The following is a 27,480-nucleotide window of genomic DNA, read 5'->3' on the forward strand; positions in this document are numbered from 1 at the left end:
AAAAAGTCTCTAGCCACAAAGGTTCACTGTGACACCAACTAATCACAGCAGTTTTCAGAATGTATTAAACACAAACATAACATATATCCCTGATACACATATATTAAGTATATATATACAGTTGCAATCAAAATTATTCAACCCCAAATATATATATTCTTTTATGCACGTCCACACAGCTCTTGAAGTGAGTCAGATATTTACATTAATCGCAAAACACCTTTTTGATATTTTCAGGCCTTCTGATTTTAAAATGCTTTGGACAGATTTGATTTGAACATTTGAAAACTATATTTATATATCAGTACATTTTTCTCGTTTTATAGGCTGTGCAAATTATAATTAGCATCATCAATATTATGGCGGAGAATTTGTTTGCATGGCTCAAGTTCTAGAGTCTGTATATGTATATATCATGATGATAGAGCTTTTGGTCCTTCAGCTCTGTGTTTGGACTGGAAAAGCTTTGCGCAAAGCACAAACAATCAATCAGTCAAATTCAGAGCTGCTTTGTGTGTCATGTTTGTTCGTGGTTTTGCAGTTAGTGAAGAAGCCAGAACTTAAGAAGGACGCTCTATGAAGACCACACTGCCAGTGCTGCATAACAAGAAGATCAATAATCAAATTATGAGTTTTGCTTGTAATAGAATGACATTTTGTCTCTCAGTATTATAGTGAAATACTTTAAAGCAGATCTAAAATACTTTGAGGCAAATCATTTCAAAATCATCCTACATCGCTGCAGAAGTTCAGACTCAGTCTTTGCAAAGTGAACATGCAAAGAAGATCAAACACCTTATATTGGACGATTTTGAAGTTGAAGAAGAAAATACAGTCTTGAGCTAGAATACACAAAGTTCAGGGAGAGTAAGACAAGACGAGCGTTTGACATTAAAAAGTATATAAATTGTATTATTTTTTGAAAATAACCGATCGCTTCGCTTGATAAGACCCTTCTTCCTCGGCTGGGACTGTTTACAACTGCATTTGGGATCGTTTGAAGCCGCATTTAAACTGCATTTTGGAGGTTCAAACTCAGGGCACCATAGCAGTCCATTATATGGAGAAAAATCCTGGAATGTTTTCTTTACAACTGAAGAAAGAAAGACATGAACATCTTGGATGACAAGGGGGTGAGTACATTATTTGTAAATTGTTGTTCTGGAAATTACTAAAAAAGGACAAATACAGAGTGGAATCACATAAAAGCTTTAATGTGAGTGGAAAGTTTTGCGGATGATCTACTGATAATGCAATAGTTTGCAAATTAATGATCATAGATGCACTTATATGATAATAACAACACAGGCACAAAATAGGTAAAGACTTAATAAATAATATCTTAATAACCATAAGCATTAATTTACAGAAGCTAAATTTTAGATTTACCCTAAAACCTTTTAAAAAATCTTTTGTTTGTATGATTTTCAATATTGTAGAGTAAATGTAAGTAGCCTAACATTTAATATTATTAATATGTAATATTAATATTATATAACATGGCTTAAATCTTCCGTTACTAAACAGTAATTAAATCAGGGAGAACATTCCTGTTATACTTGTCTACAGATTTAAGGAAGTCACTGCTGGGAAAAATCAAAACTCCACCTTAAAAAAAATAATCCCACAGAGTTGTGCCATCTTCACTCATCTGGACTGAGACTCACAGACGTGCCACACAAGGTGAGTTTAAACTAACACAGTGTTTTTTTTTTTTAAGTTTATTAATAATTGAATGAACTTAAAAACAAAACAAAAATAAAAAAAGACAAGAATATTAAGGATAATTAACAAAATGTGGTCAAACTGCCTATATTACCTTAACTATTTCCTTATACACGCTGTTTTGATAATCAAATATATTCAAATTGTGTGTAAAATGTAATTAACATTCTGTCATAAAAGTTAAAAATGTACTTTTTCTCTTTAATATATGAATATGAATATATGTACATAAAAAATGATTCTTCTGCAGTGGTAATAATTTGCTGTTCTTCTTGTTTCTTGCAGTCTAGAAGGTTTGGCCTTTGTTACCTACCACATCTGTTAGCTGCAGCATGACTCTGACAGTGTCTCGGGGTGAAGGTTTGACTGTCATCACCGTCACCTCAAACCCAAAGAGCAAATGGCCCGTACTGTGTGAGATTCTGGGTTTTCTGTGTTACAGTCCAGTGTGTTCTTTATCTCAGGGTATGAAAGGGAAGCTGAAGGATCTCCTCACAGCTCTTGGAGTGAGTCTGACACTTACATTAATTGCAAAATACCTTTTGGATATTTGAAAAAATATAAATATTCAAAGACTTTTTACATTACTACCCCTGATTTACATCAATGACAGACTACAGCAGGTTTCACTTTAAAAGCAGTGTTGTCTCTCTTTAAAACCTGATGCACATTACGCAGACTTGATATGATTTTCTCCCAGTTCTTTGAAGCTGTTTATGACCAAAATGGGCATTTTGACAATTTTTTGTGTTTTTGTCCATTGAAGCACAAATGTCATTGTGCCAACTTGGTATTTTCTTAACTGTTTTTCTCTTGTTCCATAGATTGTGCAGATGTGTATTGGTGTCCTCAATATTGCAATGGGGATTATGTTTACATGCACTGGATTTTCCATGTATATAACAGCCCAGGGTCCCTTTTGGCTTGGAAGTTTGGTAAGACTTGGTTCTCATTTCGATCCTCTTTTATGTTTCTAAATCATGTAGTACAGCGCATGTCAAAAAGTTATGTTAAAAATCTGAAAAAAAGGGATGCACATATGTTTTTGTTTGTTTGGTTTTGCTTATTATAGTTCCTTTTATCTGGAATTCTGTGTATTCTTGCAGTTAAGTTTCCCACTTCTTCTCTGGTAAGTGTCTTTTAAAGGCATTTGTGTTTTTGACAGGGTCAAAAGAGGTCCAATTTCAGTTTTGGAAGTTTTTTTTCCATACATACACACACACGCATACAATTATTTTATATATTGTTTGTGTTTTACAGTTGATAATGGGGATAATCATGAATGGAGTCAATGTTGCACTGGTTTTCATAACTATGGTGGTGTATACAGTGGACCTTACAAATGGTCATAATGAATACAGAGGAACCTGTGATTATTATTCACGTTATGATTATGGTTATGGAACGCCTTCCCCTGAAGAAAGTAGGAGAAAAGAGATGTGTCTGTCCTACAAGAATGGGGTAATGATTATCTTTTATTTTCATTAGATGGTGTAAAACTACTGGATATTAAATCTTCTAAACATATTCACAGTTTAAGAAAGAGTTTCTGTACAAAAAGCACCACAAAAAGTCGTCCATATGATTCGCTTCATTCCAGGTCTTCCCAATAGGGACAGGGAAAACATGAAGGGGAGCTGTTGTGTTTTATTAATTTAAATGATGATTTTCCTTTTAATAAGATGACACTCTGCTCTTTACCCACCTGTAGATTATCGTCAGCGGACTAGAAATCATGATGATGATGTTGTCGGTCCTTCAGCTCTGTGTGACGATCATTTTCTGTGTTTTGAATAGAAAAGTTTTGTTCAGAAATGTTGAAGATGTAATGGTACTGTATTATCAGCACTATTACAACAATCAATAAGTCAAATCCACTGTGATCATGAGAGTTTCAGAGAACTGCTCTGTGTCTTCATGTTTGCTTGCAGTTGGTGGAGGATCCAGAACTTCACAAGCTGCTCCTGGAGGATGCCATTGCTGGTGCAGCAAGTTAGAGAGATATGAAAAACACAAAAGCATATTGTTTTGAAATTATTTAAAACAGATCTCTTCTAATTGTAACACTGTAGTAAATAAATTACGTTTTAATTAGGGCCAAGCATCAAAGTTGCGTAGGCACCTATTGTATCTGTTAATGTTTTTCTTCTTCCACTTCAGAAGTCCAATATCAGCCCACTGAACCATATAGTGAAAATAGAGAAATTTGGCACAAACATACAGAATATTTTTAACTAAACTCATAGCAAATTTGGAGTCTCTAACTCAAACCTTATAGCGCCACCACTTTTCCAAATTTGCACTCACATATGGTTCATCTTTTGAACCATAAGGGCTGAAAAGTTTTCCGAAAACCTACTTTTTTAAACTCCTCCTAGACTGTTTGTCCAAAGCCTCTTTCACATAGCGAAAATACACGGATAATGTGTCCCGTGATATGTCCCGGAATCTTTTGATTTTGGTTCATTCACACTGCCAGTGATTTTCTGGAATCTGTAAGTGTGTTCACACACAACCCGTAAAGATTTTTTGTGAATATTTATCTGCCTTCAAAACACAAGGTAAAACAGTCGCACGATAACGTGCATCATCACTACAAGCCTTTACAGTATTAGTTCTGGCTTTTGTTCACACAGCGCTCGTTCCAGGACTGATCCCGGCAATGTTACTAGGTCCCCAACCAGGGATCATTCCGTTCACACAGAAGGCACTCCGGCGATATTCCAGTATTTTCCGCGCTGTGTGAAAGGGGCTCAATTTTCATGTCCGATGAATCATATCATCTTCAAACCACTTTGACTGGTTTCTTTAGATTCAGTGCGACATATCAAGTTGAACGATATCCAGTTTCCCCATGTCAGCCATTTTGGGCGTCAGCCATTTTGGGCGTCAGCCATTGTGAACGTCATTGTAAAATGCTGTATTTTACGAATGCATTGGCATATTATTACGAAACTTGATATGTGTCATGGGCACCATGCCCTGAAGGTACTCAAAAACTTTCGAGGCAGTGCCACCTTGTGTTTAAAAATTATAACCAAATAAAAAATGATAAGTAGCTTTTTTTTATTATTAGTTTTGCCTAATGATACATCAATACCAATTATGCCATAATTGACCATTTCCAGTCCACCATTTTGATTTTCTTTGAAAACCTACCGATTTTTACCAAATTGGACTCAATTCATCTCCAGTTATGAATTTTGTGTCAGCAGACAAAACGTTTTTTCTTTAACGCATCAATGAATTTGCTGGCATAATGCTAAAGTGCATCTGGGACTGTATCTCGGCAAAGTTTGACATATTGCCACTAAACTTTGTGCCATTGTCACCTCACATTGAACACACCACATCAATTTGATAACAGCGCCACCTATTGGTCAAAAATGATAAACCATTAAATTATATTACTAATGGTTGTATTTTATAACCATTTGGACTGAAATCACCTTAAAATGCATTTAATTACACATTGCTGCAGTTGGTCTGATGCTTGCTGCCTTACTTGCTTCTGTAGTGCTTGGCCCTGTAATTGCTGCTCGCAGCTATGCTTACACTTATTTCCGTTTTCAAATGTGGTGTTACTGTTGATCTCTATATATTTAAAGCCCCTGGGTGTTACCTTTTATTAGCCTTTTACTTAACTGCAATTTTACTGTTTTTTACTTTTACTGCAATTAGATAATGGCGCAAGCAGTGACTAACGCAATGGACTACTACAGTAGGGCGAGATCGGGTATGGTTGTAACATGGGGAGAGTTGTAACAACACCGGTTCCACCAATCAGGGATAAGCTAGGAGTCCTATAATAATTCCATTATATATCCACTTCCTCCTAGAACTTTTACGAGTGTTTGTCAAGGCTGTAAATTGGTACATGCAGATTTTATAAAGAAAAAAGCAATCTGAGGTAAGAATGTTTTTTTTTTTTTTTTTACCAAAACAATATTTTGTTTAGTACTTTTGCAGATAAAATCATATAACATTAGAATCAATTTTAGATTCTCACGCAAAATGTGATGCATTTTAAACTGATCATTTCAAATCATTGTGCAAATACAGCTAGATAAACACTGGAAGACAGGGGTGGGGTAAACTGTAACACATTTGTGACTCTGGACCACAAAACCAGTCATAAGTAGCACAAGTATATCTGTAGCAGTAGCCAAAATTGTATGGGTCAAAATTATTGATTTTTCTTTTATGCCAAAAATCATGTTCTATTAAGATTTTTTTGTACATTTCCTACCGTAAATACATCAAAACTTAATTTCTGATTAATAATATGCATTGCTAAGAACTTTGGTATTTGGACATTCTGACACTCTGACATTTAGACCACTTTGAAGGCGATTTTTTTATTGATTGTTTTGCACCCTGTCACGCTGTCGTGGTGTGCGAGGAACAAGGAGCATACGAGAGAGTCCAATGCACACACTTTATTTAGAAAATCCACAAGGAGGCAGGAACAGACAGGAACGGCAGGGTAATTCAAAACAAACATAAACTCAGACGAACAGCAAGGGAAGACAATGCAATTACCAAAAAGACACTGGGGACAACCAAACTTAAATACACAGAACAAACCAATCAAAAACAAGACAGGTGCAAATGATTAGACAATGACATAACTAATGAGAACAGGAACAGGACGACCAAATATGGATAACACAAGGGGAAAACACATACAAAACAGTCCAAAAGGCATGACACACCCTCAGATTCCAGATGTTCAAACAGTTGTATCTTGGCCAAAAATAGTCCTATCCTAACCTATCCTACCATACATCAGTGCAAAGCTTATTTATTCAGCTTTCAGATGTATAAATCTCAGTTTCCAAAAATTGACCCTTATGACCCTTAGGTTGTGTGGTCCAAGGTCACATTATAACACCCCCTTACATAGAACTGAGAATTTTCATGTTGTCATATGGAGCTTTTTGGCAGCTCAAAGCCAAAGAAAGCGTTGGTAAAATGTACCCTAGGCAGTCTCTGGATCCACCAAGCCTGCTTAAAAACATTGATTTGTCACCATTGTGACTCTGATTGAGAACATTCATACATAGACAAACAATCTCATACACAACATGTTCTCTTCTTTTGTACACTGGAGTTGAGTGTTCATAAAGCATAAATACTATTTAGGAAGTTTGTTCTAGTAGTCTAATTTACACACACACCTGCGTTAAACAGAATGTGGATTTGAGCTGTGGTTAGTCACAGATAGTGAGACATTGTTTTATATTGTTCTTTTAGAATGTTTCATTAAAACTCTTTTTGAAGCATACTTCACAGGGTGGCTGCTGTTTTTGCTTATTTTGTCTAACATGTGTTACAACCTACCCTTGCAGTGAGGTAGATTTTAACAAAGGCACTCCATGTATTTTACATCAGTTTATAAGGGCTGTGATATTCTTGCAGAGGTTTGAATTGGTGCCTTTTGTAGTCAAATGTTTGAGCACTTAAAAAAAATTCTGTGAGTTACAGATGCTTACCAAAAAGTTTTACCAGTGTTGCCAAGTGCACAGTTTTCCCACGGAATTGGGCTACTTTAAAATGGTTGCTGCAGATTGTTTTTATATCCGGAGGTTAAAGCAACCATAATAACGTGATATTTAGCCCCTGGAACGCGAATTGTACCAGGGAAACCCTGTCAAAACCCGTGTATTTTACCCTCCTGAATGCGATTTTTTTTTACCGAGAGACCCCCCTACAAAACGCAACTGGGCTAGTTATGAGCTAGTTTTGAGTAGCAATTGGGCGGGTTTTGTTGTTTACACGAATCTTTAGTGTTTTTTAGTATTGGTTTTTGAAAGCTGATACGCACAACAATATGTTGTTTAGGTGCAGACTTCAATTTCTTAAATATAAAAAAATTTGATGACAAAAAACAAACAAACAAACAAACAAAAAACTTAACATGTTCTCGGCCAAATCATTTACTGTGTAGTAGTGTATATTTAAGCTATTTTGACTTAATATTACATGTAGGCCTATAATAACCCACTTTCGCTCTACTACTGTAATACCAATATACAAAAGATAGATGGCGCTGGTTACATGTCTACAGTAATCAATCATTTACAGAAGCTACATTTTAGATTTCGCCGTGAAACCTTTTAAAATCTTGCTTTCAAATGATTTTCAACATTGTGGAGTTAAGATAAGAATAACATTTGTTATTATAAACAACCTACATCTTCAGTTACTAAATGGTAAATCAAGTTATGAAAACAGGTCTCTCAAGTTCTAGAAAAAGTTTGGAGTGAGATTATATCTGTTAGGACAGGAGCCTCTCTCCCCATGCAATTCTCTCCAGTTTTTGCTAAAAATTAAATTTTATCTATTGTTCATAATTGAGCAGCACAAAATAGAAACTATAACAACTGGTAAGTTTGATTAAAGTAAAATTCGTAAGAAATTATATATTTCAAAAATACAAATGTGTCAAAAATCAAAAGAAAGTTGGCCCCAAATGAGCCAATGAACAGCAGTGCTCAAAGTACATACTGTAGGCCTACACATACAGTATTGCAGAACTTGCCCTGAGCATATCAAGCTGTGTGTGTGTGTGTGAGAGAGAAAGTACATATTTCATCTTATGAATGGCATTTTGTATTGCAAGTGTTTGTTACACATATTGATGCTTTGATGACAGTGGTAGGGTCTCAGACTTAACTAGCAACTAGTTACATGTAATGGAATTACATAATTTAATTACAAAAATAGTTGTAACTAATTGGTTACAGTTGCTGAGAAACAATGTATAGTTAAATTACAGTTATTTATGAAAATTACAAAAAGGTTGCATCTTAGTATTTTCACACAGATTTGATTAATTTCTTTCCCAAATTGCATTGACTGCTCTAAAATGTAAGACAAAATGTTTCAGAGGTTTAGGACACAAAACATGCTTATTCAATAACGGATTTATTTCCATATTTGGGTTTATCTATATGCTTTATTTTTTAAGATTAACTGTTGATTTTAAGATTAATTGTTAGATGCCAGTGTTTCCAGTCACAGCTATGCAAGGATTTGATTATAAAATGGTAGCTACTAAACTATATCTTCTGATTTTAAATCTTGTATTTAACCTAACCTAACCTAGGTGCTAAAGTCTGATTTTGTGGTGGCTGTGCTTTAAAATTAATTTATTATAATCTTAATTCAAGTGATGAAGGATTTTGTAAGTCTGACAGTAATTAGTGTTGAGTGCTACTGTAAAGTTAACCGTCACTTGCCTGTGAGAAGGTTCCCTACTGCATTTATTTTGTTAGTTTTTAGTAAACACTTTTTAGCGTGAGAAATACAAGGTGTGGCGTGAGAGCGTGTGAACTGGTTGAAATTTTACAGTCAAGTCACTGCCGGGAAAATTCAAAACTCCCACAGAGAAGAAAAACCCACAAAGAGAGTTGTGCCATCTACGCACATCTTTACTGAGACTCATAGAGGTGCCACACAAGGTGAGTTTAAGTTAACACCGTGCTTTTTTAAGATTATTAACAATATTAAAGGCCTACTGAACTTAAAACAAAAATTAAAGGATAAGAATGTTAAAGATAATGAATAAACTGTGGTTAAACTGCTCACCACAACTTCCTTACAGAAAATTGTATAACAGGTGGATTTCCTTCAACGAAGACTGTTATGTAGGGGACAAAACTTCTGTTAGCAATGCTGCTTTGATAATCAAGCATATTTATACTGTGTAGAATATTTAATTTGTTTATTATCGAAATATCTAAAAATATTTGAATCCATTTAAAGTGTTCAAGTTGGGGTTTTTTCTGATATAATGAATATATGTACTGAAAAACTGATTCTGGTAATCAACTGATGTTCTTGTTTCGTCCAGTTAACAAACACAAGGTTTGGCCATTGTTACCTACTGCATCTGTTCAGCGCTGCAGCATGACTCTGACGGTGTCTCATGATGAGAGTTTGACGGTCATCACTGTCAACTCAAACCCAAAGAGCAAATGGCCTGTACTGTGTCAGATTCTGGGTTTTCTCTGCTACAGTCCAATGTGTTCTGTATCTCAGGTTGTTAAAAAAGGGAAACTGAAGGACATCCACACAGCTTTTGGGGTGAGTCAGACACTTGCGAAATTTCTTTCTGAAATTTCTAGGTCTTTTTTAATGTAACATTTTAGGTCTTGTGATTTTAGAATACTTTAGGTAAACTTTTTGGACAGAACTTTAAAAACATTATGATGCAGCAATTTGGTTACACTTAGATTATGTCAGTATGGATGCATTAAGAACATTTTTAAAAATCACCTACACTACCAGTCAAAATTTTTTTAATGTTTGTAAAGAATTGTCTTCTGCTCACCTAGCCCGCATTTATTTGATCATTTATTTGAAAAAATTCTACTCAGCTGTTTTCAACATAATAATAATAATAAATGTTTTTTGGGCATCAAATCAGAATATTAGTATGGTTTCTTAAAGATAATGTGACTGGAGTAATGATGCTAAAAATTCAGCTCTGAAATCACAGGAATAAATTACATTTTAAAATATATTCAAAAAGAAAACAGTTATTTTAAATAGTAAAAATATTTCAAAATTTAAAATAAATGCAGGCTTGGTGAGCAGAAGAGACTTGTTTCTTTTAAAACATTAAAAATCTTTTGACTGGCAGTGTAAATGTTACAAAACCACAGAGCCCCTATTGGGACATGGTGTTGTTAAAATGGGTTAGGGTTAGAGTTAAACAATCACAAATTTTAATCGCACAATTCAGATTTTTTTTTACTCTCATTTTATATCTTATATTTCAAAGGTGAGTTAAAAAGTCACAATTACCTTTTTTATTTTCATACCTAATGCGAGATATAACCCCCACAATTCTGAGAAGGAAAGGAGGAGGTTTTTGTTTGTTTGTTTGTTTGAAAACTTAACTTCTAAAAAAATTAAAAATTGTGAGATAAAAAGTGCCTTTTTTCTTTCTTTATTTTCTTTCTTTATTTTGGTTTATTTATTAAAAACAATTTCAGTGCTTTTAGTTGAACACAGTGCTTTTGTGAGAGAATGCAAAATTATTGAAATATAAGTTTTTTCCTCCAATCTCATATTTTTCCCCAATAAATGTCCCTTAGGGTCTCCATGTAAACATGTTGTGCAGTTTTTTGAATAGTAAAAAGTATTAATTTTACAAAATGTAAGTTTTAGTTGCAAATTAATTTAGGGCTATGCAACCTTTTCTTAAAACAATATAAAACATTTTAAAAACCTTGTAAAAAATACTTATTCATAACATTAAAAAATGTTTGCCTGTCCACACTGAAAGTAAACATTTGATTGGTTGACTTAAAGTCTCAACTTGTTATATTCCTAAGTATATTGTTCTCTTGTTCCATAGATTGTGCAGATGGTAATTGGCATCCTCAATATTGCGGTGGGGATTGCGTTTACATGCCTCAGTTCGTGGTATACCATGGATAGAATAGCCCAGGGACCCTTTTGGATCGGTAGTGTGGTAAGACTTGGTTTCTTTTCGATAACTTTTATGTTTCTCAATCAAATATTGTTGTGCAGTGCATCTCGAAAAGCGTCATTTTGATAAAGTATCATTGATTCTTTTGATTTGTTTAAATGTTTTTGTTTGCTCTTGTTTGTTATAGTTCCTTGTAGCTGGAATCGTGTGTATTCTTGCAGCTAGGTTTCCCAGTTTTTGTCTGGTAAGTGTCCAGCAAAGGCATTTGTTTTTTTTTCAACAGGTCCAATTTTGCAAGCTTTGTACATATTGTTTGTGTTTTACAGGTGATAACTGGGATGATTTTGAACATAGTCGGTACTGCACTGGCTATCACAGCTGTTGTGCTGTATTCAGTGGACCTTGCAAATGATCATACTGGATACTGTGAAAGTTACAATTCTTATTATTATTCACGTTATGATTATGGTTATGGTTATGGTTATGGAACGCCTTCCTCTGAAATCAGTAGGAGACAGGACATCTGTCAGTATTACAGAAACCTCATTGAGGTAATGATTATCTTTCTTTTCTTTAGATGTTGTAGATACTGCACATACTCCAAACATGTTCACAGGAATAGTTTTATTAATGTAAATGTCTTACAGACTTGATTTTCCCTTTAATAAAGTGGCATTCTGAACTTGTAGACTATCTTCAAAGGACTTGATATCATGATGATAGTGCTGTCGGTCCTTCAGCTCTGTGTGACCATCAGTTTCTGTGTTTTGACTGGAAAAGCTTTGTGCAAGAAGGATGAAGATGCAAAGGTACTGTGTCATAATCAATATTACAACAATCAATCAGTCAGAATCACTGTAATCATGAGAGGGCTGATCTGTGTGCTTATGTTTGTTTGTGGTTTTGCAGTCGGATGAGTATCAAGAACTTTACAAGCCGCTCCTGGAAGACGCCATTGCTGGTGCTGCATGACAAGATAAAAACTCAAAACAAAGTTGTTCTTTGTGCTTGTAATGCAATGATATTTTGTCTCTCAATATTATATTGGAATGATTTAAAACAAATTTCATGCACCTGTTAAATTACATGTTTTATTAAGCTACACTTATTTTTTCCTTTTACAAAAGTGGTGTTACCTTTGATCTCTCTCTATATAAAGATTATTACCTTTTTCAATTTTGTTGTGATCTTTGGGGCTGCTTTCTAAAATAAATGACTGGAGCACTTGACATCAACCCTTTTCATGTTTTCATTTTTTACAGCTTCCCTACTGAATCTTCCTTTGTACAATGAAACACTTAGTGAACATTTTTATATAAAGCAGTGGTTTGCAAGCTTTTCAGGCCAAGTATCATCTTGATTCAAATCAAAGAAATAAAGTTGGACCATTATTAATTTATAGTTTATGATTTTTTCTGAGATTAGCCATATTTCTATCAACTAAAATGCTCCTAAACATGAACGTTTACTTTTTATATCAGATGCAATTTTTTACACTCCAATCAAAAGTCCAAAAATTCACCAAAAAGCAGAAGGAAAAATAGTTAATGAGAAAGTAAAAACTACATATTGGTCAGAAAATGACACTGCACTTTTTGCAGTTCAACCAACTAGACTGTGACAATTTACTTTTTGTTTTTAATGAATCTGTAGATAATGCAAGTCAAGTCTATTTAGATAAATATTATGCAAAGTGCTTTGCAGAAAAATTAATTAGGAAGAAATAGTAATCCTAAAAAGGTTCATAAGAAGTAAAAATACAAATAAAAAAAAAACTTAAAAACTTAAGACGAATATTTAGTTGCAGATGTGAGATCTACCACATTATGCTGTTTTGATAATACAAGCAGTTTTTATTATGTCTTCAGTTACATCCCGACTATAGACTCAGGTTCTTTAAATTTCAAGAGGGACAAAAAGGATATATGAGATTCAGTGCCAGGGCCAAAACAGCTCCACCTTCAACAGATCAGGATCATATCAGAGTCGACCTTCAGTCTTCACTTCAACCTACTGTACATACAGTCAATTACACATAAGGTGAGTCTGAGTTTACTGTGTTTCTTAAGATCTTGTTTGTTAAGGGGAGCAAAATGTTAGGAATTTTCGTAACTATCATTTGAGTCATTGGGATTTTCTGGTGTATGAGCCTTACTTGTTTCTCTTGTTTTTATCTTGTGGGATGGTTGAAGTCCATCACTTCCATCTGCAGCATGTCTCTAACAGTGTCTTGTGATGAAGGAATAACGGTCATCACCATCAACTCAGACCCAAAGAGCAAATGGCCCGTACTGTGTCAGATTCTTCTGTGCTGCGGTACAGTGCCTTCTGTATCTGAGGGTATGAATGGGAAGCTGAAGGAAATCTACCAGTGTTGGGCAAGTTACTCTGGAAATGTAATTAAATTACTGATTACCAGAGCTGGGTAGATTACTTACAAATTGTAATCCGTTACTGATTTTAAAAAATGTTACATTAAAAAAAATGTAGTCGTAATCCATTACATGACACATTTTTGGTAATATAATCAGATTACTCTTTGATTACTTTTAGATTACTTTTGACCTAACTCGTTTATCACATTGATTTAAACACAATGATCTTGTACCGTATTGATATAAAAATACAGATAGTGAGAAAACATTCCTTTCATTGTTATTAAAGGAGAAGTCCACTTCCAGAAAAACAGTTTACAAATAATTTACTCACCCCCTTGTCATCCAAGATGTTCATGTCTTTCTGTCTTCAGTCGTATTCATGTAATCCATAAAAAAAAGTAACTGTCGTTTGATTACAAGTATTTTAAAATGTAACTTACTCTAATTAAAAGCACTTAATTTTTGCAATCTGATTACGTAATCCAAAATTTACTGTAATCAGTTACTACCCAGCACTGTGCATTAGTAATTTACTAGCAGAAATCTGCAACTCTTAGAAATGTTACATTGTTGTTTACAACCAAGGTAAATGTGTTCAAACTATATAAAACATTTTGGAAATGCTATGCAAATACATACAGTTTTATGCGAAAGTTTGGGAACCCCTTGCAGAATTTGTGAAAATGTGAATAAGTTTAATGATACTTAATGAACATGCAAAATGCATGTTATTTTTTTAATTAGTACTGTCCTGATTCTGAGTAAGATATTTTACATAAAAGTTTACATAAAATCCGCAAAACCAAAAAATTGCTGAAGATCAAGGTAAATTGTACTTAATTTGTCTTCCAGGAAACATACAAGTATCTTCTGTTGCTTCCGTAGGGCACTACTAAATGGAAAAAGATGATATTTGAACAAAACAAGAAATTCATCCTGTTCAAAAGTTTTCACCCCCCAGCTCTTAATGCATCATGTTTCCATCTGGAGCATCAGTGAATGTTTGAACCTTTTTTTAATAGTTGTGTTTGAGTTCCTCAGTTGTCCTCATTGTGAAAAGATGGATCTCAAAACCATACAGTCACTGCTGGAAAGGGTTCAAATATGCAAAAGATGCTGCTAAACTAAAGAATCTGCAGGACCTGGAGGATTTTTCTGAAGAAAAATCAGTTTAGCTGTTCAGAACAAACAAGGGACTCATTAACAACCATCACAAAACAAACAAACAAAAAAAACCCACACAGTATTAAGAACCTTTTGAAGGGGGTTATTTTAATATTTCAGCGATGTTTTGGTCTTGTGGACTATATGTAAACATCTTTCATGTAAAATATCTTACTCAGGACAATAATAATAAAAAATAACATGTATGATCTCTTATTTTGTTAAAATTATTCACATTTTCACACATTCTGCAAGGGGTTCCCAAACTTTCACATAAAACTGTATATACAACACTTAAATCATTTGTCTGTCCTCACTTTGATCAGTTGACTTACAACATCATTGTGCTAGCTGGGTATAGGCTTAACTGTAACTATTTTGTTCTCTTGTTCCATAGACTGTGCAGATAATAGTTGGTGTCACTAATATTGTGGTGGGGATTGTGTTTTTAAGCTTTGGATTCTGCTACAGCCTGGATCCGAGTTTCCAGGGACCCTTTTGGCTCAGCACTGCGGTAAGACTTTTGTCTCATTTTGATAATCACATTTCTTAATCAGTTAATATTGTACAGTGTTCTTTAAATATGTCAGATTTTTTTGTCTTTTAGTTCCTAGTTGGAATAGTGTGTATTCCTGGAGCCAAGTTTCCATATTCTTGTCTAGTAAGTGTCTGTCAAAAGCATATCTTACATTATATTTGAGGTTTTAACAGTTCCGGTGTACGTTTTTAAAATACTGTTTGTGTTTTGCAGCTGGTCGTCACAATGATTCTGAAGGTATTCAGTGCTGCATTAGCTTTTATAGCTGTAATGCTGTATTCAACGAACCTGCCAACCCCGAACCCTGCAAATAGCCTACATTGCAGCATTAGCTACAATTATTATTCATGATATGATTACAGTGAGTCTCCTTCCCCAATAGAAAAACGGAAGGTAGAAACCTGTCTGTACTACAAGCATCTCGGTGAGGTAATGATTCTGTGTAAGGCAAATTAGTTTACTGAAAACCATTAATTATGTCATACTGAACTTTGTAGCATTCCAAATCTGTATGCCTCTATTTCTTTTATGGAACACTTGAGTTAACCATGCATGCATGTAGTGTATTGTGTGAAAAGTTAATTTCTTGGTCACTTTTTTAAAGGGGTCATCGGATGCTAAGTTCACTTTTACATGTTGTTTGAACATTAATGTGTGTTGGGAGTGTATGTACAAATCTACCCTATAATGATAAAAATCCATGCAGTGGTTTTAATTAATCTGTAAAAATAATATTCCCTTTTTTTCAAATCAAGCCATCTCAGATGCCTGTCGTTGTGGCGTCACACCCACAGAGGCCGCTCCCACCATAGTTGATTGACATGAGCGTTTTACCTCAGATCAGCTGCAACAGTCCGACCTCTTTGTTTCATTGCCGGAGCAGGGATGTAAGTTAGACAAGAATATCTCTGATTGAGCGAATGAGGTGTTGGTGTTGCTGGATGTAATAATGAACGTAGTGGCTGTCATTTACTCCCGACATCTGAGCGGCTGAAGATGCAGTAGATTACATTTGTTTGTGAATCGCCTCCCGATCTACATACAGGTATATCCGTCTATGTTTGCGCGAATCATTCATGATCCAGCTTCACTTACAGCAGAAGTAACAAACTGTATTTAATTTACAGTTACAAACTGTAGCTGTTTTACAGCCAAATACTATTAAAAAGATCAAATTCAACAGTATACTACTGTAATTCATTCATTTTAATATAGATTTCAGTAGATTTTATAAATTTATATATAATTCATTTAAATTTATTTTATTTTTACTCTACATAGGTACTACTGACATTCAATTAAAACAACACAATAATTACAAAATATCAAATACTTTATTTAAAACAATGCATGTATAACACTTAAAAATACAGTCTTAAACTGCTGGAACAGTGCATCTTCACCATTTCCCCTGTCTTAGGACGTTTTGCAGTGCATTATGTTGTATCCTCAAAAGAATCTATAGGCAACAGAAACATAATGGAGAAAAAGACATGCAGCCAAAAAATACACAGTCATCTGCAAAACCCAGGTGCTGCTCCAAAACGTGGCTACCACCTTTGCTCACCATCCACTTTGTTAGTGCCAGAAATGTCTTCTCTGAAAAACAAGTAGAAGAAATGGCACACTTTTAAAAGGAAAACCCCACACAGAATACACAATCATCTCAAAACCATAGTTGTTCTCTTACCATGAACTATCAGTTTCAGTGTGGTTGGCATGCTCGTCTTTCTTGATGCTTCACTGCAGTTGCCTTTAAAACACAAACACAACAAAATGCAGCAAATCTTAAATTCCATTAATAATTATAACAAACTAATTCTAAAACTAGAAAGACAGCTAACAGTTAGCCATATAACTTGTCTAACCTAGCTAACATAGGATTTTTTTTTTCTCAGTAGGCTACTGGCCAACATTATACTAACACCTGAACAAAATTTCACATCAGTTAACCTAATGTTAATATAAGATAAGCGTTGCGCGTTGAAAATTATTTTAATTCAGTAACTTAATTTAATAAGCTGACAAAAGCCGTTTGAAAGGACAGCGCAGTTTACTATAGTAAAGTTTGTAACCGCCATGCTGACGAGTAAATATTACTAGGTTAAACTGGTGTGCAAAAATCTGACACTCAGACAAACGTATATATATTTTTACCTTACTTGCTGGTCTTAATCTCTCGTAAATTGCATCGACACACAGCGCGGACGTTCTCCGGAACTCTTCCGCTCTCGCGGGTTCATCCCCGGGCAAACGCCGCGACGCTGCCCGCTGCATCAGCGTCTTCCTCGGACACGAGTGGCGCGGCGCAGCGCGACTCGACAAAAGAAGACAATATAGAACTCATGAAATATACAATCTACAGTGGATGCTTATAGTACAGTAATGCCCCGGTATATTTCTGACTTACAGATGTAACAGATGTGTCTGACATGAAGGACAAACGTATTTTCCAGCCATTACAAGCAATGCAACACATCCGGTGTAGTCCGTCCCAAGCTGTTGCGGCGTTGTAGACATGGTGTAGGGCAAATCTTGTCAATCCAAATATAATAAATGAGGACAATAAAACGGCCTCCATAGAACGCCGCCAATGAGAACGTTACAGCAAATACAGTAGTATACAGCAATTTTAAAAAATACAGTAAGTCTCTGTATTTGGGGTCTGAAGTCACAGAAAATTCCCATAATGCAATGGTTATTACAGTTATTTACTGCAAAGGGAATCTGCAGCATTATACTGGGTGATATACAGTTAATAACTGTAGAAATTAGAGAAAAACAGTGTAGTTAGCAAGTTTAGCAGCTAAATGCGACTAAGGTAAACAGGCTCGTCACTCCACAGAGAGAAGAGAGGGGCGGGGTGAGCAGAGCTCATTTGCATTTAAAGCAGCCTCGACCAGAATGAGATGATTTTTGCAGAGCTAATTTTGGCAAGGTAAAAAGGGTGTTGTTTTACACAACCATTGAGAATTTTTAACCAAAGTATATTATAGACTTTTCATTAAGACCCTAAAGAATCATATCAACTTGTGGAAAGTGGGCATCCGATGACCCCTTTAATACAATAGAAGTGACACTGACAAAAATCACCATAAAAATGATTAACATGATTCACTAGAATCTTCTGATAGAAGAGACAGAGAGCAACATTAAGGGGAGCTATAACATTTTTTTTCGAATTTTTTATACCTTTCTCTTTAACAAGTAAGCATTCTGCACTTTACCCACCTCTAGATAATCTTCAGAGAACTAGATATCATGATAGTAGTGCTGACAGTCATTCAGCTCTGTGTGACCATCAGCTTCTGTGTTTGGACTGGGGAAGCTTTGTGCAAGAAGGATGCAAAGGTACTGTATCATCAGAACTATTACATTAACCAATCAGTCAAACCATCTGTGATCATGAGAGTTTCAGAGAACTGCTCTGTTCGTTTGTTTTTGGTTTTGCAGCTGGTGGAGGATCCAGAGCCTCACAAGCTGCTTATTGAAGATGCAACTGCTGGTCCAGGATGCTAAAGAGACAAGATAAACACAAAAACATATTGTTATTTCTGCTCCATCTGAAACAATGAAGCAATTAAATGGCATGATTAACTTGCACTCATTTCCGGTGTTATTTCCTGCTAATCTGGGTGTTACCTTTCATTAACCTTTTCAGTTTTGTTGGCGCTGCTGAGATGAGTAGATCACCTTGACATCGACCCTTTTTGTGTTTTTTATTTATGTTTTACATTCTCATCTGTAGAACATCTAAAAACATATTTATTAATATAGCAAGTAGTGCTTCACAAACTTTTCAGGCCAAGTACCATCTTCAATCAGAGGAACCAAGCTGGGTAGGGGTGTAAATGTGAAAGAATGTTTAAATAGTTTATGGCGTTGCCATAGTTCAAAATGAATTTGAATAAAAACTCTTACCTTAAAAATTTATTTTCAAAGAAAATTTGATTTCTTGTGATGACCCCACCTACAGACTGTGTCATATTGTCTACTGAAGCAGAAATTTGGGGAATAGATACAATTAGCTAGGGATGAACTGCTAAACTTCAATGCCTTGGAGCATTAAAGGAGAAGTCCACTTCCAGAACAACAATTTAAAAAGTAAACAAATTTTTATTTTTCGAACAAAATGGCCGATCGTTTAGAGCCCTGTGAAGCTGCATTTAAACTACATTTTGGAAGTTCAAAATCGGGCACCAGTGAAGTCCATTATATGGAGAAAAATCTTGAAATGCTTTCCTCAAAAACCATAATTTCTTCACGACTGAAGACAGAAAGACATGAACATCTTGGATGATAAGGGGGTGAATGTATTTTCACATCGCAGAGACGAGACAAGATGAGCATTTGAGGTTAAAAAGTATATAAATTGTCAATTTGTTTCTAAAACGACTGATCGTTTTGCTAGATAAGACTCCTTTCCTCAGCTAGCAGCATTTAGAGTAATTTGAAGCTGCATTTAAACTGCATTTTGGATGTTAAAACTTGGGGCAACCATTGAAGTCCATTATATGGAGATAATTCCTGATTTTTTTTTTCTCAAGAAACTTGATTTTTTTATTGACTGAAGAAAGAATGACACAAACATCTTGGATGACAAGGGGGTAAGTAAATTATCTGTACATTTTTGTTCTGGAACTGGGCTTATTCTTTAATATCAGCAGTGTTTAATATGTCTTCAGTTACATCCTGACTATAGACTTGGGTTCTTTAAATTTCAAAAGGAACAAAAATGAAACATGAGACTCAGTGCCAGGGACAAAACAGCTCCACCTTCAACAGATCAGGATCAGATCATAGTCAACCTTCAGTCTGCACTCTAACTTACATACAGTCAGTTACTCATATGGTGAGTCTGAGTTTACTGTGTTTCTTAAGATCTATAAAAATGCACTTTCTCTTGTCTTTAGCTTGTGGGAAGATTGAAGTCCATCACTCCTGTCTACAGCATGTCTCTGACAGTGTCTCATGATGAGGGTTTGACCGTCATCACCATCACCTCAAACGTGAAGAGCAAATGGCCCGTACTGTGTCAGATTCTGGGTTCTCTGTACTACAGTCTGGTGTGTTCTGTATCTCAGGATATGAAAAGAAAGCTGACGTACATCCACACAGCTCTTGGAGTGAGTCAGACACTTAAATTAATTGCAAAATACATTTTTTAAAATATATTTTCAGGCCTTCTGATTTTAATATGCTTTGGATAGATTTGATTTAAATATTTAAGGGTTCTCTGTACTACAGTCTGGTGTGTTCTGTTTCTCAGAATATGAAAAGAAAGCTGACGTACATCCACACAGCTCTTGGAGTGAGTCAGACACTTTTTTTTTTTTTTGATCAGGCCTTCTGATTTTAATATGCTTCAGATAGATTTGATTTAAACATTTAAAAAAAGATAAGATTTAAGATGCTTAAAATATTTTTCACAGTAAGGTCATGATGCAGTGCAATGTATTTGTTGTGTGTTTTTAAAACACCTATGTGCTGAAAACATGACATGCAATTTATGTATTTGGATCCTCAAAAATGATTAGTAGTATGTGACCATGTACCACAAAACCAGTCATAATTTTAAATCTGAGAGTTTAAGAGTTTAAATCTGAAAAGCTGAATAAATAATCTGAAAGCTGAATAAGTAAGTTTTCCATTGATGTATGGTTTGTTAGGATAGGAAAATATTTGAAAATCATGAATCTGAGAGTGCAAAAAAATTTAAATTAAAAATTAAAATATTGAGAAAATCACCTTTAAAGTTGTCCAAATGAAGTTCTTAGCAATGCATATACTAATCAAAATTTAAGTTTTGATATATTTACAGTAGGAAATTTACAAAATATCTTCATGGAACATGATCTTTACTTAATATCCTATTTTTTTTTTTTTTGGCATAAAAGAAAAATTTATAATTTTGACCCATACAATGTATTTTTGGCTGTATTGCTACAAATATAACCGTGCTACTTAAGACTGGTTTTGTGGTCCAGGGTCACATATTTATATCTTGATTTATATATTTATTTTTTATTACTGACAGCTTGTGGTGTAACACTAAATTGCTCTCGTTCCACAGATTATTCTTTAGTGTCATCAGTATTACAGTGGAGAATTTGTTTGCATGGCATAAGTTCTATAGTCTGTATAAACTACATCTGGGACCCTTTTGGTTTGGTGGTGTGGTAAGACTTGCATCTCATTTTGATTTAATAATATTTGACATTTCATTTGATATTTTCTTAAATTTTGAAAGCACAGATATGTTTTTCTTTTGCCTCTTAGTTCCTAGTAGTTGGAATAGCATGCATTCTTCATGCTAAATTTCCCAGAACCCGTCTGGTAAGTGTCTATAAAAGTGATGTCTTACATTATATCTGTGTTTGTGCTATTTTTGGTTCTGTTCTGTTTTGTTTTAAATTTTGTCTGTGTTTTACAGCTGGTCATCACAGTGCTTTTAAATGTAGTCAATGCTGTACTGGCTATCACAGCTGTAGTGCTATATTCAGTCGACCTGATAATAGAAAATAGTTTTGCATCTGTAAGTTGCAACTCCTACAGTTATCATTCACAGACTGGTTACAGTGATTTGCCTTCCGCAATAAAGGATCAAAGGACCAAAATCTGTTTAGACAATGTAAGACAAGCTACAACAAATATTTTGATAGCTCACTAAAACAAACAATGATATCATTTCTCTTTAAATAACTTTACTCTTCACTCACCTAGATGATCGTTGGAGGACTAGATATCATAATTATATTGCTGTCAGTCCTTCAGCTCTGTGTGACGATCAGTTTCTGTGTTTTGACCAGAAAAGTTCTTTGCAAGAAGGATAAAAAGGCAAAGGTACCATATCATCATCACAGTTACAACAATCAATCACTCAAAATCCATTGTGATCATAAGAGTTTAAAAGAGCTGCTATGTGTGTTTGTTTTTGTGGTTGCGTAGTCATTGGAGGATCCAGAACTTATCAAGCCACTCATGGAAGATGACACTGCTGGTGCTGCATGAACGAAAATAATTCATTATGTAGATAATAACACAAATAGCAAACCTTAGTAAATCTTTCCTGATGTTAAAACCTAAGTAAATCCTACATTTGTGTACATGCATTTTCATCGCAAATTTTCACTGCATGCCCTTAGTAAATCCTGGCAGTAGTTTTTTTAAGGCCAAAAGAGGCTTTTTTCTGTAATTTTTTTTTTTTTTTTGCAAATATATATATATATATATATAATATTTCAGCTCTTTATATAGGCTAGATACAGATTAGATGGTGTTACCTTTTATTACCAATTTTGTTGTGATCTTTGGGGCTGTTTTTTTTTTTTTTTTAAGTAAGCAAATAAATAAATAAATGGCTAGAGCACTTTGGCATCAACCCTTTTTGTGTATTTGTTTTTTAAATATATTAAACCATGATATTTTTAAATGAACTGCAATAAAAGTCAACCATCTCTAACATGTTGGTTTGGACCCCACTATCTTTTATTGTATAGATAAGAAATAAGGATATTTCTTTCAAATTATGTGACCCTGGACCACAAGCCCAGTCATAAGGGTGATGATTTGAGCTTTCTGAATAAATAAGCGTTCCATTGATGTATGGTTTGTTAGAATTGACAATATTTGGCTGAGATACAACTATTTGAAAATCTGGAATCTGAAATATTGCGAAAATCGCTTTAAAGTTGTTCAAATGAAGTCCTTAGCAATGCATATTACTAATTAAAAAATTGAGTTTTAATATAATTACGATAGGAAATTTACAAAATATCTTCATGGAACATGATTTTTACTTAATATCCTAATGATTTTTGGCGTAAAAGAAAAATCTATAATTTTAAAACCATACAATGTATTTTTGGCTACAAATATACCTGTGCTACTTAAGACTGGTTCCCCTTCAGTCGTACTCTACGACGTTACGTCATAACTGATGTATTTCGGGTCCCAAATAGGTCAGTTATGACGTAACGTCTCCGTTTCCTCCTTCAGGGAAACGAGGGTTACACATGTAACCGATAGTGATGGGAAGTTCGGATCATTTTACCGACTCGGTCCTTTGAGTCTCGTTCAGCAAAATGAACGAATCTTTTTCGAGTCATTTCGTTCATTTTAGCAAAATATAATTAAAATGTTACGTTTTACCTCCCTAACACATCTACTGCTTACACAAACGTTGATCACACTACAAACAAAACAAAACTATTATGCTATAAGAAACAGAAAAGATTCATTCATTGTTTACCTGGGTCTTTAGTCTATGATTCGCTCACCTCGCCTCTTATCTGACAAGTTTTCGGGTTTGAGTTGTTCGTTCATCACGTGACAGCCCAGGAGAATTGATTAGTTCATCTTTTGAGTCTTCGGGTTTGAGTCGTTCGTTCATCACGTGACAGCCCCATAAGGTGAACGAACGACTCTAAAACAGGTGAACTAATTCCAGTACAGAACCTAATAGGATGTTGCGCATGCGCGACTGAACGAATCACTCCCCGAGGCGACTCGTTCGTCCCGAGTCACATTAAAGATTCGTTCAAAATGAACGAATCGTTCAAGAACGACCCATCACTAGTAACCGAGACGGTTTTGTGGTTCAGGGTCACATATATTCTCTTCCCCTAAAACATAAAACAGAGAATTATTTCATTAACATCATCATGATAATCTAATAGCAGCTGATGATAACCAAGTTAAAGTTACAACAGGACGCCCATTTCTATGGAAAATAAAGATGAGTAGATTTTTTTTAATGGTAAACATGCCTAAAAGTGGTTGTGTAGGTTTATACTCTTAAAAGTAATTTAAAATCCAGGACTGGTTTTGTATAGGCGTGGAGAAATTACGCCTCATGAAGCTCTGACTGCACAAGCAAAAGATTCAAAGCTAATTAAGATTCAAAACTTTAATTTTATGTAAAGCTGCTTTGCAATGATTTGTACCGTAAAACAACAACAACAACAACAACAACAAAAAGATTAAAGCCTTGGAGCATTGGCAACAACGCTATCTGCTGTCACATAAAACTTACAACAGCCATACAGCCTGGAAATTTAATGCATTTATTCTTAATTAGAATAAAATAAACAAACCTAAATAGAGTAACTTTTTTATAGCAAATGGGAGGAAAAATCATACGAACGCTTTGCGTTCACTCACGAAAATTCCCGCCTTCCTGTGATAAACTTTTCCTTTAAAAAATAAAAAGATGGAAGAAAAACCAAAACATTTCAATGTTTTTTCATTAACCCGATAAATGTTCTGCGGAAAACGCAAAACACTGAAATATATTTTCCATCTATCCCCCTCTCTCTCTTTTCCATAACCATGTCCTCTTAGGGGAGTAATAAACCCTCAGCCAAAAGTTCAAAGAATTACCCAAAAAGTACAGGGTACCGCATTCTTAATAATTCAACCAGCTATCAGAAAACCAACCACTGCCGACGTACTTGGAAAGTTCAGACCCGCAGCGGAAGTTTCAAATGATTGTGCAAGAGAAAGTTTTGATCATGTGATTTTTACAACAGTGCGGAGCCTCATTGAAAACTGCGCTGCTTACTTAATTCACAAGCCTCTGTGTCATATATGTAAGATTGTCTTCAGTGTTGTGGTTTCATATTTGTTAACTGTGTGAACAGTAACTTATGTCTCAAATGACATCTCGATTACAGCTGAGATCAAGTGAAACAAGGAAATATGAAATGTAATAACGTACAGGAATCAGGGACAAAATAGCTCCACCTTCAACACATCAGGAAAGATCTAATCACGCAGTTTGGACATTAAAATACATACAATTACTCATAAGGTGAGTCTAAATGCACTTACTAATAAAAAAAAGTAACAAATTTAATAGTAAAAAAGGTGTGACTAGAATAGCAACAATCTGTCTTTATGGCACACGTGAGCAGGTGAATATTCACTTCCTTTTACAGGGACGATGTCGTTTTCGACGAAAAAACCGACAGTCAGCAATGTCGTTTCAATAATTATGCACATAGAACTAGTTTGGGAAGGAAAAACAAACTTATGAATTTACATAACTATCATGAGAACAATCTGGGTCATTTGTGATTGCAGCATGCCTCTGACGATGTCTCAGAGTGAGGGAATGATGGTCGTCACCATCACCTCAAACCCAAAGAGCAAATGGCCTGCTCTTTGTCAGATTCTGAGTTCTCTGTGCTACGGTCCGGTGTGTTTTGCATCTGAGGATATGAAAGAAAAGCTGACAGACACCCAGAGAGTTATTGGGGTGAGTGAGAGACTTGGACTGATTGAAAAAAAAAATTAAGATGCTTAGGTATGTTCATTTTTTTATATCAAATTTAAAAGCTGGAGGACTATCAACTATCAACAAATATTGTTCTCTTATTTTTATAGATGATACAGATAGTAGTTGCAGTCATGAACCTTGTGTTGGGTTGTTTTGGCATCATCTACTTTCTTGCTACCTCTTCCGTCAGCAGTTTGGTAAGAGTTTCTTCGTTCTGTTCATGTTTATTTTTCTAAATCAGATTATGCAGTAAAATTAATGTGTACAGTATGTAGCATAAGGCTGCAACATAACAAAAACAATGGGTTCTGAATATTTTTGCACACACACACACACATATACATATATATACAGTTGAGGTCAAATGTTTACATACATCTTTCAGAATCTGCAAAATGGTAATTATTTTACCAAAATAAGAGGGATCATACAACATGCATGTTATTTTTATTTAGTACTGACCTGAATAAGATATTTCTAATAAAAGACATTTACATACAGTCAACAAGAGAAAATAATAGTTCAAAAGTTTACATACACTTGATTCTTAATACTGTGTTGTTACCTGAATGATCCACAGCTTTGTTTTTTGTTCAGTGATAGTTGTTCACGAGTCCCTTGTTTGTTCCGAACAGTTAAACTGCCCACTGTTCTTCTGAAAAACCCTTCAGGTCCCACAAATTTTTTGGTTTTTCAGTATTTCTGCGTGTTGAACCCTTTCCAACAATGACTGCATGATTTTAAGATCCATGTTTCCACACTGAGGACAACTGAGGGACTCATATGCAACTATTACGAAAGGTTTAAATGCTCAGTGATGCTTCAGAAGGAAACATGATGCATTAAGAGCTGGGGGTGAAAACTTTTGAACAGAATGAAGATGTGTACATTTTTCTTAATTTGCCTAAATATCATATTTTTTCATTTAGTACTGCCCTTCAGAAGCTACAAAAAATGTTTCCCAGAAGACAAAATAAGTAAAATTTTCCCTGATCTTTAAATGTAAAAAAATTTCACCCACTGGCTCTCAATGCATCGTGTTTCCTTATATATATATACACACACATATGTTTTACAAATTCTCCTTTACTTTGCTTCTGTAAAATTCAAAAATTCATCCACTGATCTTTTTCTCTAGGTGTTTTCGGTTCTTCAAATCTGTGTGGTTGTCAGTTTCTGTGTTTTAACCTTAAAGTCTTTGTGCAAGAAGGGTACGGGAGGGAATACAAAGGTACAGTATTGTCTTTATAGCTATCCTTTCTAGTGTTGTCACGATACCAAAATTTTGACTATGATGCGATACCTGACTAAAACTGATACTATGACAAAAACATAGAACAACAGGAAAAGTAACTGAATAACATATGATCCAAATGGAGATCATAGATATTTTATCTATTAAAACAAAAAACTTTCATCCCCCCCCTTTAAAAAATAAAATAAAATAATAATCACATGCCAGTGCCACTACACAGGATTATAATGATCAACTATCGAGCCAACAGGTATGTAGAGATCTTTGCTATATTGGTAAGTTAGCTAAAAGGACAAAGCCAAATCTTATTTAATGATATAGTAATTTTTTTTCACAATAACAATTTATATCATGATATAGTCATTTTTGTTATATTATCTTTGTTATTAATAATAAGAACCTAGATGCAAGTAACAAACTAAAGGACAACTACAATAAAAAAAAGGAAATTAAATAAATAGGGTTACATTAAAATAAAAATGGTTACATTAAAAATAATTATCAAAAAGCATATCTAATTAACTGAAATCACGAAACTTTCACAATTTAACAGCAATTTATTAAAAGTTACATGTTTTTAACAAAAATTACATGTTTTTAAGGCCCTATGAAATACGTTTTATTTTATTTTTGTTCAAATTCAGTTTTGTTTTTGTGAATCTGTGTTTTGCATTAATTTTCTGGATTCTATTTTAA

The 27,480-nt window shown here is 34.6% G+C and overlaps 3 protein-coding genes and 1 long non-coding RNA gene across 7 annotated transcripts in view; 3 read left to right on the plus strand and 1 right to left on the minus strand.

Annotated features, from left to right (window-relative positions):
• The first annotated feature begins 1,656 nt into the window (after positions 1-1,656).
• LOC127178564 (uncharacterized) lies at positions 1,657-3,722 on the plus strand. The gene is made up of 7 exons (XM_051131521.1): positions 1,657-1,683; positions 2,011-2,231; positions 2,550-2,660; positions 2,798-2,854; positions 2,986-3,186; positions 3,437-3,493; positions 3,657-3,722. The coding sequence occupies exons 2-7, from the start codon at positions 2,058-2,060 to the stop codon at positions 3,720-3,722; spliced, it is 666 nt and encodes a 221-aa protein (XP_050987478.1). The 5' UTR covers positions 1,657-1,683; positions 2,011-2,057.
• Positions 3,723-9,612: 5,890 nt separating this feature from the next.
• Positions 9,613-12,354, plus strand: LOC127178672 (uncharacterized). The gene is made up of 6 exons (XM_051131689.1): positions 9,613-9,816; positions 11,096-11,212; positions 11,358-11,414; positions 11,497-11,721; positions 11,860-11,979; positions 12,080-12,354. Exons 1-6 carry the CDS (start codon positions 9,640-9,642, stop codon positions 12,140-12,142), a joined length of 759 nt encoding a protein of 252 aa, XP_050987646.1. The 5' UTR covers positions 9,613-9,639; the 3' UTR covers positions 12,143-12,354.
• Positions 12,355-16,543: 4,189 nt separating this feature from the next.
• On the minus strand, positions 16,544-17,842 carry LOC127178674 (uncharacterized). Of its 2 annotated transcripts, XR_007829420.1 has the most exons (4): positions 17,661-17,842; positions 17,408-17,567; positions 16,941-17,003; positions 16,544-16,849 (listed from the first exon to the last, which is right to left on the minus strand). It is a non-coding gene; the product is annotated as an uncharacterized LOC127178674 (long non-coding RNA). The 2 variants fall into 2 exon arrangements; XR_007829419.1 differs by having other exon boundaries at positions 17,408-17,842.
• Positions 17,843-24,750: 6,908 nt separating this feature from the next.
• The window catches only part of tmem176l.3a (transmembrane protein 176l.3a), a 44,689-nt gene continuing 41,959 nt past the window's right edge, over positions 24,751-27,480 (plus strand). For 2 of the 3 annotated variants that reach the window (XR_007829418.1, XM_051131688.1), the window contains exons 1-4: positions 24,784-25,061; positions 25,334-25,508; positions 25,637-25,726; positions 26,668-26,760. Coding sequence is in view for 2 of the 3 variants with exons in the window: in XM_051131688.1 (XP_050987645.1) it covers positions 25,335-25,508; positions 25,637-25,726; positions 26,668-26,760 (357 nt within the window). In the remaining variant the exon portion in view is untranslated. Of the gene's footprint in view, positions 25,062-25,333; positions 25,509-25,636; positions 25,727-26,667; positions 26,761-27,480 lie in introns of all 3 variants that reach the window. The other variant, XM_051131686.1, reaches the window with a different exon arrangement.

This window comes from Labeo rohita, chromosome 16 (genome assembly GCF_022985175.1).
Source record: "Labeo rohita strain BAU-BD-2019 chromosome 16, IGBB_LRoh.1.0, whole genome shotgun sequence".
Lineage (NCBI taxonomy): Eukaryota > Metazoa > Chordata > Actinopteri > Cypriniformes > Cyprinidae > Labeo > Labeo rohita.

Coding starts and splice junctions, on each gene's coding strand:
- LOC127178564 (XM_051131521.1), top strand. CDS start 2,058: ATGACTCTGACAGTGTCTCGGGGTGAAGGTTTGACTGTCATCACCGTC. Junction 2,232..2,549: donor ATCTCCTCACAGCTCTTGGA/GTGAGTCTGACA, acceptor CTTGTTCCATAG/ATTGTGCAGATGTGTATTGG. Junction 3,187..3,436: donor GTCTGTCCTACAAGAATGGG/GTAATGATTATC, acceptor ACCCACCTGTAG/ATTATCGTCAGCGGACTAGA.
- LOC127178672 (XM_051131689.1), top strand. CDS start 9,640: ATGACTCTGACGGTGTCTCATGATGAGAGTTTGACGGTCATCACTGTC. Junction 11,415..11,496: donor GGTTTCCCAGTTTTTGTCTG/GTAAGTGTCCAG, acceptor TGTGTTTTACAG/GTGATAACTGGGATGATTTT. Junction 11,980..12,079: donor AGAAGGATGAAGATGCAAAG/GTACTGTGTCAT, acceptor GTGGTTTTGCAG/TCGGATGAGTATCAAGAACT.